A 12258-nucleotide genomic window follows, 5' to 3' on the forward strand; every position below is an offset into this window, starting at 1 on the left:
CATATTCAGGAGAGACAGCTTACCGTCTCGGACTATACGTCGGTTGTAGGCACTAACACAGTACGTTTCTCTGCAGAATATCAGGAAAACTGGTTCTACTTTGTGGCTAAGTGGCAGTTTTACTTGGAAGAACGGGAATTAGAAAAAGAAGGTCAGAATAATCCATTGTATGACAATCATTATGATGCTGAAGAAACTGATAAGGTAAGACTCTTTTTTTCATTCCAGTTTAACTTCAGAATACAGTTATAAGCAGTATTCCCTTTCTGACCTTGTTGTCACAGATGTACAAGCGATGGAGCTCAGAAGGACGTGCGGGCCGGAGGGGACATGATGCCCCTATGATAGCCTATGATGCCCTTCTGATTGCAGGAAACGACTGGGCTGCACTATGCAGAAGAGCCATGTTCCATGGAGGTAAGATATCAAGACATTTGAAGAAGAGTAGATTGCAAAGAAGACCTGCTCACTGAGCCTTGTATGTTATTTTAGGGGAGAGCGAAGCCACAGGCCTAATCGCTGGTTGCCTCTATGGCCTAATGTACGGCCTAAGTCAAGTTCCCTCAAACCTGTACAAGGATTTAGACAAAAGGGAGCGTTTGGAGGAGCTGGGAGAGGCGCTTTACAAAGCAGCATCAGCAGAGAAGTGCATAGACAAGTAAAATTGCACTTCACAAGCCGAACGGCTATCAAAGGAACCGCACGAACCAAAGACCCCTCGTCCCCCGCACTGTCCTCTAGTCCTGGCAGATTCTTTCTAATGTAACATTTCATCTTCACCCTTCCCTGTCCTTTCTCCCTCATCTTGCTAAAACAACCTGCAACAAATCACAAAAATAAAACATAGGCTGCTGTGTAAAATATGTTTCAACATATATTCCACATGAAGTAGCTAGATCTGATATTATATCGAATGTTTTTTTAATATGTATGGATTGGATGGTCTTTGATCGCTGTGGAAAGAAGTCAACTTTTGCAACCTTTATGCAAACTTTAGCAATCCAAGGATAACCCAAACCCCCATTTAAATGCTAACCTGTATTTAAGTGTATTGAAACATTTTTTCTAGATCAATGATATACTTCAACGATGACACAAAACAAAATCTTGTACATGTTACATAATTACCGGTAATATTAAGTAAAAAAAAAACTCTAATCTATCTTTTTACCTGAATCTATCCACCTGCAGCTTGTCAGTACGTTCAGTTCTGTAATAACAATTTTTCCATAACAGTGTTGTGTAGTGCACGTACACTCATGTTTCCAGAAACTCTGATTGTGATTTGAACATATTAGTTATAGCATGTGAATTAACCATAACATAGCAATGATTAAATCTACTTAGATATATAAAGCCCCTGACTCTTTTTCTCTTGACACTTCTGAATAATAATGTTGCTGGATGTTTGTTCCTATTTTCATTTTCTTCAACCCAAATTATCCAATGGAGCAATGAACTAATCAGTGCAGCCTAAATAACGCAAAGATGGCTGCTAAGCACTTCAGCTACTATATATTTTTCCCCTTGAAATTCTTTTGAACATACTAGAATTGTTAAAAATTCATATTTATAGCCATATAAAAATAGAAAATAATACTAGTACTCAGACCCGTCACCAGACCTCAATCTTTAGGGGGGCACATAAAAAAAAAAAAATGCATGGTGGGTCCCAATGTTACCATGTAAACAAATGCATGCATGCTTCTGTGTCGCTCGAATGCAACAGCGCAAACACACACATACACACTTCGAAACTACGGTACTTTACGGCATAATAGCCTGTTGCACAATAGATTCCCGTCGATCGAACAAAACACCATAGTTTCTTTATATTTTTTCTGTCTGAGTGATAAACAACTCAGCACTAGCATTTCTTAACTCAAAAATATAAACTATGATTGCAGTGGAGTTCTGCTACTTATTAATTGATTCAGGTAAATTAACTGTGTGTCTTCACGCCAGTGTGTTGGCCAAACATCACCTGAGGCCAACTCAAAAATCATTCCCAGTAAATACACAGGACAAGTGTTTTTCTTTCCTTGCTCTTCTCCGGTTGTCCTCATTCAATTCACTTCCATCTTCATACAACATTGGTACACTGTTGTAGGCTATGGGTATTTGGGTATGGATGTGTTTATGTGACTTTCTTAAAGAAAGACAGAAAATAGACCAATAAACGTGTGGACACAACATAGTTCAAGACACTTTCACTTAACAAGCAATATTAAACAAAGCGTGGTTAAGATAGCAACATTTAAACAGCTCTTCTGGTTTGCGTTCTTATTGCGATACTGTATTAGTGCCACTTCCGGTACCTGACTTCGCGACGTGACAACATTTTAACGATCACTACGTGGTAAAGTGGTTAAATAGAAAACTAAAGGTGGGCATTTTACTCAAATTTGTGGGTCGATCATTTGTCATCCGTCTGCTCCAGGGGCCAAGCAACTTGGTACGCGGGCACGGCCCCCACTGGCCCGCACTTGGTGACGGGTCTGCTAGTGCTGGTCAACTAAAAATGTAAATTTATTGACAGAAGAAAATTTACAAACGTTTTATTATAGGCTAATGTGAATTCACTCCATTTTTTTAGAACTCATGTAGCTTCACGTTTACCACAGAAAAAAATAGATGTACACAGATAAACAGTAGTTTGTGTTCTATCTGCTAATCTGGACATATTAGTCATGTGGATTAAGTTTTGCATATCCTCTATTCTCTATAGACCAGATTCTCAGAAAGCCTGCATCAGCCCTAATGCCCGTATGTTGAGGAAGTTACTAAGAGACCGCGACTGTCGTCCAGTGCTCCGAGGGATTCTGGAGACTCTCCTGCAATACCTGACACAGGAACTACCCAACAGAACCACCAGAACCCAAGATGGGGATGAGCTACTTTTCACAACTTCCTTTGAGAAAAAGAGAGATTGTCCTATTCAGAGAATTCAGACTTTGGTTAAGCAGACTGAACTTAAAAAAAGTCACATGCCAGTGATTCAGGCCTTTGATAAAATGACCAAAAGAGAGACTTCTAAAAACAGGTGTAAGATCCCAGAAATAAAATGGTGTGAACAACCTAATGAGGTGTTTGAAAGAATGTGCAGAGTAGGTGAAAGAGAAGAAGACCCAACACCCCGCCGTCTTACCACATTCCGGCTGCTCCAGTCCAAATTCACAAGGTCTACCCCAAAACCCCCTCTGACAAACAGAAGGGAGGTAGGAATGCTGTCATTCAGCAGAGGAACGACAGGTACCCAAAATCACAGGCAAGATGGTGGATACGCAATGAGCAAAAGTGGCAAGGAAAGAAGAGAGCACAAGCTGAAGCGAGGTGACATTGTGAAAGATACCGTGGCCAAGTTTGCCATGACTGAGCAGAAGGAAATGGGACTGAAGACATCAAAGCAGTCAATGAACTCAAGACTAATTGGAAAAGGGATCCTCCTGTCCTCCTTGATGGAGAAGTTTGAGAACATGGCTATTGTGTCCAAAGGGATCAAATTAAAATGTTCAAGTGAGAGACCTTCCGGAACAGTCGGTGTAAGACAGCGGGTTGCTTGCTGCGAAAGAGTGCACAGCCCAGCAGTGGAAGCAAGTGCTCACAAACAAATCCAATGTAAAAAAGTGAAATCAAAAAGTATAAGTAAGTCGTTGAAAGCAAATCACAAAAAAGATGAGGGGCAACAAAACCCTGAGGAGAAGGTACACCGGAACTTGAAAGTAGAGCAAATTCCGCCACATTTGGATGACAACAGTTTAAATTTATTACACAACATCAAAGGTGATGAACTACGCCGGAGTTCTGGTAAAATACACTGTACAGGTGAAGAAAATATTTGTACCACAGCAAAGTTGAACTATGCCCGCGAAGAAATAATCCAATTTAGATGTGTAACACAGTGGTGCCTCCCTGGGCCCTACAGGCTTGTTCTGCACAGCAATGCTCCACTGAAGTGCCATTTGACAATTGTGCTGCCATGCTCCATCCTATGGTCCACATGTGGGGATTCTTCTCCCAAACAATACTTTAAGAGACTTGAACATGAGGCTTCAGCTAGTCCGGACATGAAAAAGATGGAAAAAGAGACACATTGTGGGAGACTCTTCATTGGTACGGACTATAGCTTGATGGGGAAAGAACTGATGGATGACCGAACTCGACAGGGACATGACTCGAGTCAAAGAGGACTGCCCCATTACACCATACCACACATTTGTAGATGTGATGCTCAACACTCAGAAACTGTTTTGGCTAAAATGCTGACTTCACCCTCCAAATGTTCTACAAATGTTTTTGGAGCTGGACTGAGGACAAAGGGAACTTTACCGGAGTCTTGTCCACTTGACATCAAGTTGCAGAGTGTTCACGCAGCCCAAAATAAAACCAAAAGAACATTCCATCAAAAACATGAGCAGGATGAAAAAGTTAAAATGGACAGAATAACAGCAGAAATAAGATATGCAGAAGTCCTACCACAGAGTTGTGAAACATCCGAGGCCATTGTTGGTATTCTAGCGTCACCTGCTCCACGTCAATTAGCGATGACCAAAAAAACTCAGAGACCAAAGTATACGTCAATAAACTATGGTGACCCATCTGTCAAACAAGCGTATAAACCCAAGGTCATTCGGTTTACTGACACATTTACCTTCTAGATTGCTGAAAATTATACACAGGGATGTAACGATAACAGCGATATTGCGATATTAAAATGGCCACGATATCATCGTCGTCATTATACGATATCAAAAGCAGATGTTACTTTTCGCCCGATTCAGCCAAACGGCATTGTGAACTACATAGACCATGATATTGTACTTGGCATGCTGAGCCAGTAGGAACGCATGACAATAAAATGACTGGCTAAGCCTATTTCTTTGTCAATGCTGTTATTATGTACAAAAACACAATATAAATATTTTTTTCAGTTACATGAGACATCTCCCCCCCCCACCCAAACCCACTCAATATTGTAATAATTATCACATCATGAGGTTCTTATTGTGATACTATTGTATAGTGACGTTTGGATAACATTACATCCCTTATTGTACACATGAAATTATAGCATTTTAAATTGAATACAACTACGGTATTTTGATGATTTGGGGGAGAAGCAACTAAATCGGACCATAACAATTCAAAGAAAAACAAAAACATGATTATTGCAAACAGTCCTGAATAAACTTCTATGCTTTTCCCAATTAAAAAAATAACACATTTTACATTTTCTTACCCATTTTCTATTTGTACCATACTCTAGCAGTCAATTTGAGTGAGGCTTTCAAAATATTTGTGTAGCGTGTGAACTGTGTGATTACTGAATAATATCATTAAATGGCATTTCGAAGTTCAAGTCATTGAAATAATTGTCAGTGAAGGTTTTTTTTGTATGGTTTTTTTACCATAATAAATCAAAACCTCAGCATCCAATAAAAATAAAAAATAAACCACAATTACATGCATGGAAAACACTTAAAAAAGTAGTATTTTGAATAAAAAATATATACCACATCAACAAACCTATGCATTTTTTCAAATTAGGAATGAAAAATTAAAAGGAATTTTTATGCATGCTAACCCCTTAAAATCATTTTGCTGAAAGTTTTGCCTGCATACTGCATATTGTGTACAAAATAAAACCTAAAAATGCCTTACTCGTGCCATAGTCTGATAGGTAGGTGACAAAACATCAATGTCCTGTGGACTGTTTGTTTTCTGTTGCGGGGCACCAAATGGGAGAAGCCAAACGACTACCGATACTCTACTACTTTCAGTGCTGGTAATGGTAATCAGTAATACTAACTAATCAAACTAAAATAATCATGATTATTTTTGCACTCCCCGTTTTGAGTGAAGTACTGTATTTTTTTGTTAGTTTCACCCTCAAGTGGTCGAGCCCAACCCATGTAAAACGGGTATTATTGTTTTAGATTTTAAATACTGTATTTTCAGTGGTGAAATATTTCATCCCCTTTATCACTCTTAAAAAAAATTGTATTGAATTGAATTGTATTGATAATAGAGAATATCATAACTACAGGAGACGCTTAAGTAGAAGGTGCTTTGATGAGTTTTGTCATAATAATGGGTCGAGCTTAGCTAGTGGCGTTTGTTTCATTAACCTCATCATCTGTTTCATTTTCAGCAGGATCGTAGAGAATCACGTCTTTTTCTCGTTTTCTCATTTCCGTCAAAAAGGAGTCTACTCATCTCAGTCAGCCATAGACTCATTGCGCTAGCCATTGGCTTACTCGCAGTTGCGCTCACCAGACTCAGCAGTACGTAACAGCTTCTTTCTGGTGGTAAAGTCCCGGTATTCCTGTTGAGTCTTGGCTTCAGTTGGATCCTGGACCCATAACCTGTTGGCAGAGTGATACTACGCATTAGTAGTATCGTGTTTGACTATTTTCATTAACAAACCGATATATCGCTATAATCTACAGAAGAATAACTCAATTTTTACATTTTTTTTTTACAAAAATAAACCCAGACAAACTGCAATATTATTGAGGTAGTATTTTTAGCTCGAGTTAAGGGTTTTTGGTCTCAACCAAAAAGGAGAATGTGTTCATGGTTTTATTTTCAGTAGGCTGGATTACTGTAATGGTGTCTTCACAGGTCTGAGTAAGAAATCAATCAGGCAGCTGCAGCAGATCCAAAATGATGATGCCAGACTCCTTACAAACATCAGGAAACGATCACATTACACCTGTCCTCAAATCACTGCACTGGTTTCCTGTGAGTCAAAGAATAGATTTTAAAATCTTGCTGCCCGTCAGGTCTATAAATCTGTAAATGGTCTTGGACCAAAATACATGGGGGCAGCATGGTTCAGTCGTAGAGTTGTGGGGGTTCGATCCCCAGCCATTGTGACCTTGAGCGAGATACTGAACCCCCAGTTGCCTCTGGTGCTGTGTCATCAGTTTATAAATGAGGTAATAGTGTGAAGGGCTTTGAGTACCGAAGGTACAAAAAGCATTATACAAGTGACAGCCCGTTTACCATTTACATGCAAGATGTACCAGGACAGGTCTGTTGTGTGTTCCCAGAACCAGAAGCAAACAAAGTGAAGCAGCATTTAGTTACTAAGCTCATCACCTGTGGAACAAACACCCCAAATACCTGAGGTCTGCTCAAACTGTCAAATCAGGGCTGAAAACATTATTGTTTACTGCAGCATTGTCATGAATCTATCTGTTATTCTCTTGTTTTAATCCCCATTTGCACGCTATCTTTTAATTTATCGAGACTGATGCTTGCTGCTTTTACTCATTTTAATCTAATTATTTTAGATGATTTTATTGTGATTTTTGTAATGTCTTAATATTTTATTTGTATTTCTGTAATTCTTTTAATGTTTTATGGAAGGCGCTTTGAATTGTCTTATACATAAAATGTGCTAACCAAATAAACTTGCCTTGCCTTGTCCTGCATGTCATTGCAAATCCGCCCAAAATGTATTCAGCCTACTCTCGTTGTAATACAGTATAGGGCAGTGTAAGCGCAACAAAGACACGTCTCCCATCTAGTGGTAATTGGTCATACTACAATTTAAAATTGCAATCGACCCCTGCATATTCGTATTTTGGATACACATAATTGTATTCAACGCCCCCTTTCCCCCCTCAAGATTTGTTTGTATTTGACAGGACTCCCCCCTTTGTTTTGATGGAAAACATAATCAGAATGTTTTTTTACGTTTTGGCGTTTGTAAAACAAATAAACAAAAACAAAATGTTCCCTCCCAACTATTTTTTAATTAATCAATTGGAATGCGGCCGCCAGTTGCCCATCCCTGTTCTTGGTGAGGCGACAACAGCTGATTGATGCTATAAAATGTTCTTATTTTTGTTTTGGTTACAGCAAGTACATACAGTACGTTCTCCGGTTAAATGTTTAATGTATGCTGTACTAGTTAACCAAACAAATCCGTATTATTAAGTAGCTAAGACTGTACTAATTTGTTCACATGGACAAGGTAAGTGCACACTGCACTGCACTGGGTGAGAAAGAGTGCAATGTTACCTGATTTCCATGAAGGCACCATGAGATGTGATAGACGTGCGAGTCGATCCCGGGGCAAGCGTACGCGTGTAAAACCTTCCTGCACGGACTTCTCCAGGAGCTTAACGCAGATCTGCAGCTGCCATTGTTGGGCAGCGAACTTCCGGTCTTTCTGTCCGGATTGCATTGGTGACTCGAGCTCTTTGGTGGGATACTGTTTGTATTCCGAGGTAGAAGAAGAAGCAAGCAGCAGGTGCATGTTGTGAATGGCGGTAAAAGTCAAACTTAAAGTTCTCTCCATATGGCAGCCACAATGGCGGACTGGGAATCTGCTAAACAGACATTAAGCGATTTATCTAAGTGCGATGAAGAAAGGAAACGATGAATGACGGAAACAGTTTTCCAAACATGTGTTCTTGGAATATCGTGTAGCGACATCGCTGTTCGAGAACATCCGTGTTGGGGAAAAAAAACAAAAAAATAAAGCACAAAATTACTGACATTAGACTACCTGAAACTGAACTTGAAGGGCTTGATCGAACGCAGTCTGCGAAGGTGGGCAAAGAAAGCGGAAAGGACCAAAAGCGAGGAAAGCAAAAGGCATGGAAAAGAACAAGACGAGCTTCTCCGCAGACACAGCCAAAGACAGGGTGGGCAGGTAACGTGCCAGTTTGTCTAAAACTTTGGAAATTTTCATTGATCGACCCGGGTAACGTGCACTATAACACACCTTCACGTAGGTGAAAACTTCGGATGTTATATTCAATGCTGTAAATTGTTACCCGTCTTAAGGTTACGTAAAATCCAGAATCTGTGGGATTTATTGGGTTTGTTTTTTTAAGTAACTTTATTTAGCATGTAATTTACAATTTTAAAAAAAATCACATTTAGCGTTTACATGTAAACATAAAGAAGGCTAAATGAAAAAAATGTATACAAAAACATTGGATTCAAAACAAGCACAGTTTTAGTTGCTTTTTGTTTCAATGAATGTCTGACCGAAAATAATATAATGCTTGAACTCGAATGCAAAAAGGCATATTGCTTCCTTCCCATTAACTTACTTTTATGGGAAATTTAGGCATTATTATAATACACGTTTGATTTTTCGCTGATTTATTCCAACAAACCCAAAACGTACATTCGGAATATATTTGCAGTCAGCACACCAGCCTTGAGTTGCCTTACCTGTTGAAAATTGGAACATGGTGGAACTAGCTCAAAAACTGGTCAGGTGACCAGCCTTACCTTTGTATTGACATTGAGGATATTCGTAATTGACTTTGTTATGACCTTATTTGCACACTCATGACATTTTAAATACTATTTTGGCTTTAACATCAAGTCAGGTGATTCGTATAAAAATTGTGTTGCGCCGGAACCTCTTCAAAATACATACCGGTAGTACTGTACTGTACGCAAATGAAATGCTGCTTTTCTATGGAGTTAAGTAAAGAAAGCTTATCATGTTATGTAATCATCTTAAAGGTACTGCTTCAAGCCATTCACTCTCACTATAGCAAAGTATATTTAGGTAAGGGGACTGACAAAGCATCATGCCATTCAAATCCAGTCTAGTTAAGTGAGTAGACCTCATAATACACATAAATGGAATATTTTGTGTTTTACCATATTTGTTAAAAAAGTAGAAACCAAAATACGCTTAAGGACAAATGTAAACGAGTGTAGGCCCACCCCCCGTGTCGCACTAACGTGTAAAAATCCTACTTTTACCATATTTCACCTAGGGTGGATCCATATGGGTTTGAGCGTCCAGAAGACTTTGACTACGAGTCATATGAAGAGCTGATGTCTGAGTATCTTGTTGTGCTCACTCAAAGATCCATCAAGTGGTCCAAATTACTGAAGAGCAAACGCAAGGTGCAGAGGAATGTGAAATGTGAGTGTGAAACATGCAAGTGTCACAACAAGCTCGTCTTGCACACAGTAAACTCCCATTTTCCTTCCACTTCAGTAAAGCATTATATACGCAAGGGGGTACCCAATGAGCACCGGGCTCTGATTTGGATGGCGGCGAGTGGAGCTCAAGAGCAGTTAGAGAAAAACCCAGGCTACTACGCGGCGCTGCTTGGAGCCCAGCATGACCCCAAACTGGTGGAGAGCATCTGCACAGGTTAGCTTGTGGTAGCTTTTATTCACACTAAACCTCAAGGCAGGGGTCAAATTCATTCTCTGCTTTGGTGTAGGTCCTCCCTCTACTGACTGCTCTCAAATTCTTTTTTTTGTTGTTCTTTAGACTTGAACCGAACATTTCCAGATAATGTGCAGTTTCGAAAGACATCTAACCCGTGTCTGCAGAAAGCGTTGTATAACGTGCTTCGGGCTTATGGTCACCACAATGCTACTGTGGGTTATTGTCAGGTAATACACAAATCATGAAAATTGTATTCAAATACATAATTGCACCTATTGATTTTTTTTCCCCCCACATTTTTGCTAAAACATTCTTGAACCAGCACTTAACAGTGTTCTACAAATGGTGGGGTGACTGTCTATCAGAGAATATCTTAAAAACTAACCATGAACATCACATCCAAGACCGTATGTTTATCTCAATACTTTATGTCTGCATCATCGTTAAAACAACCATTGTCATGGTTTTGTATTTTAAAAGGAAATATCTTCCAGCACAGCATAGTAGCCTGCTTTGCATTGTAAATGTATCCTTTCATTCATCATTACGCATTCTTAGTCTCTCGTATTAATTATATCAAGTATTTTGTCATGTCACGTGTCTTTGGTTTGGTCTCAGGGCATGAATTTCATAGCCGGCTTTCTGCTTATCATAACAAAAGATGAAGAGAAGTCTTTCTGGCTGATGGACGCACTCCTTAGCAGGATCTTACCAGGTGTGTAGCCACCGTTACCTACAGTTGTATGTTATTATTGCTTCATTAAGAATGGCTTTGATTACATGCAATACTTGGGGACGTACATGTCTGATGGCAGACTACTACAGTCCAGCTATGCTTGGCTTGAAGATAGACCAGGAGGTGTTGGGGGAGTTGGTCAGAGTCAAGTCCCCCCGAGTGTGGAAGGCCATGATGGATCACAATGTCATGTGGACTCTTGTGGTGTCTCGATGGTTCATCTGTCTCTTCATAGACATTCTGCCTGTGGAGGTGAGAGCTCTAGTGACGTAGTTCAAAGTACAGTTTTACCGTAAATTCATATTTAAATGCACAATACCCTATGTCTATGCTGTCAGTCTTCTTGTGTAACTATAACTAGCCGGATGCTCTCAATGACCTTCTATTGCAGACAGTTCTACGAGTTTGGGATTGCCTGTTCTACGAGGGCTCGAAAATCCTGTTCCGTGTAGCGCTGACACTGATTCATCACTACAGAGTTTTAATTGAACAAGCTCAGTCGTTGCCAGACATATGCCAAATCTTCAAACAGATCACACGTGGAGCGTTTGTGGAGGAATGCCACCCTTTCATGCAGGTAAGACAAGATGGAGCAACAAGAGAACCGTGCCGGTTATCTACTTGATGTTCATCCTGTTTTTCCAACCCTAGAAAATCTTTACTGAGCCCGGGAGTCTATCCATTGCAACCTTGACGAAGCTCAGAGCAGCGTGTCAAGCACGAATCATTTCTGAGGGGGCAAAATGAATTTAGTTTCCTCGTGCTCTTTGAAAATTCCACTGGAAGAAGGACCAAACGTGTTTCTTCTTGACCTCTATGTATTGATTTTGTCTTAAACATTTCATAGTTGAAATGGAAAAATGTGATATTTATAGCTAGTTAACACTTTGTGTTTTAAGTTGTGATTTTTTTTCTTTGTTGGCATGTTAGATCAGGCATTTTATTCCGGATCCAATGAAAAGATAGCAAAATCCAGGTTTGTTTTGTACACAGACCAGAGACACACCCAATGTATTTTTGGTAACAATTGTTGCATTGACAAGTTATTCTTTTGGATGGATGAAATGTCACTGACTGTGTGCAACATGAATGTGAACTGTAAGGATGTGTCTTAAGCTTCAGGATCATACATTTCGTGTGGTTTATTTGTCTCTCATTCACCTTATTGTGACCAAAATATAACACTCCTGCTGATGCGATTCCAGGAATGGTGTGTCCAGTTTGTTCTCTGTGGGGTTCTCAACCCAGTTGTTTCAGTACTCAAAAATAACCTTGGTATTGATCTTAAAATTCTGTGCAACATAATTACTCCATTATGTCCTTTTTAACAGACATACAGGATAGAGCAAATCCTAAA

General features: G+C 39.6%; 3 protein-coding genes across 5 annotated transcripts in view; 2 read left to right on the forward strand and 1 right to left on the reverse strand.

Moving 5' to 3' along the window:
• Nucleotides 1-1329, forward strand: part of adprhl1 (ADP-ribosylhydrolase like 1) — a 3279-nt gene extending 1950 nt beyond the window's left edge. Inside the window, exons 5-7 of the mRNA XM_086025960.1 lie at nt 77-204; nt 285-417; nt 493-1329. Coding sequence (XP_085882086.1) covers nt 77-204; nt 285-417; nt 493-662 — 431 coding nt within the window. The 3' untranslated portion in view covers nt 663-1329. The remainder of the gene's footprint in view (nt 1-76; nt 205-284; nt 418-492) is intronic.
• slc9d1 (solute carrier family 9 member D1) overlaps nt 1-8661 on the reverse strand; it is a 25524-nt gene extending 16863 nt beyond the window's left edge. The window contains exons 1-3 of one of the 3 annotated variants that reach the window (XM_086024793.1): nt 8032-8661; nt 6606-6742; nt 6274-6365 (exon numbers count right to left, since the gene is read on the reverse strand). The gene's annotated coding sequence lies outside the window, so the exon portion shown is untranslated. Of the gene's footprint in view, nt 1-6273; nt 6383-6605; nt 6743-8031 lie in introns of all 3 variants that reach the window. The other 2 variants (XM_086024792.1, XM_086024794.1) reach the window with 2 other exon arrangements.
• Nucleotides 8011-12100, forward strand: grtp1a (growth hormone regulated TBC protein 1a). The gene is made up of 8 exons (XM_086024798.1): nt 8011-8668; nt 9759-9910; nt 9986-10144; nt 10268-10392; nt 10784-10880; nt 10981-11153; nt 11293-11478; nt 11553-12100. Exons 1-8 carry the CDS (start codon nt 8613-8615, stop codon nt 11646-11648), a joined length of 1044 nt encoding a protein of 347 aa, XP_085880924.1. The 5' UTR covers nt 8011-8612; the 3' UTR covers nt 11649-12100.
• The last annotated feature ends 158 nt before the right edge of the window (nt 12101-12258 follow it).

This window comes from Filicampus tigris, chromosome 3 (genome assembly GCF_054856515.1).
Source record: "Filicampus tigris isolate MCC_2025a chromosome 3, RoL_Ftig_1.0, whole genome shotgun sequence".
NCBI lineage: Eukaryota > Metazoa > Chordata > Actinopteri > Syngnathiformes > Syngnathidae > Filicampus > Filicampus tigris.

What these genes read in the sequence shown, in the direction of transcription:
- grtp1a (XM_086024798.1), top strand. Translation starts at nt 8,613, where the DNA reads ATGGAAAAGAACAAGACGAGCTTCTCCGCAGACACAGCCAAAGACAGG. An exon ending in CTACTGTGGGTTATTGTCAG is followed by an intron (nt 10,393 to 10,783) that starts GTAATACACAAA and finishes GTTTGGTCTCAG; the next exon opens with GGCATGAATTTCATAGCCGG. An exon ending in TAGACATTCTGCCTGTGGAG is followed by an intron (nt 11,154 to 11,292) that starts GTGAGAGCTCTA and finishes CTTCTATTGCAG; the next exon opens with ACAGTTCTACGAGTTTGGGA.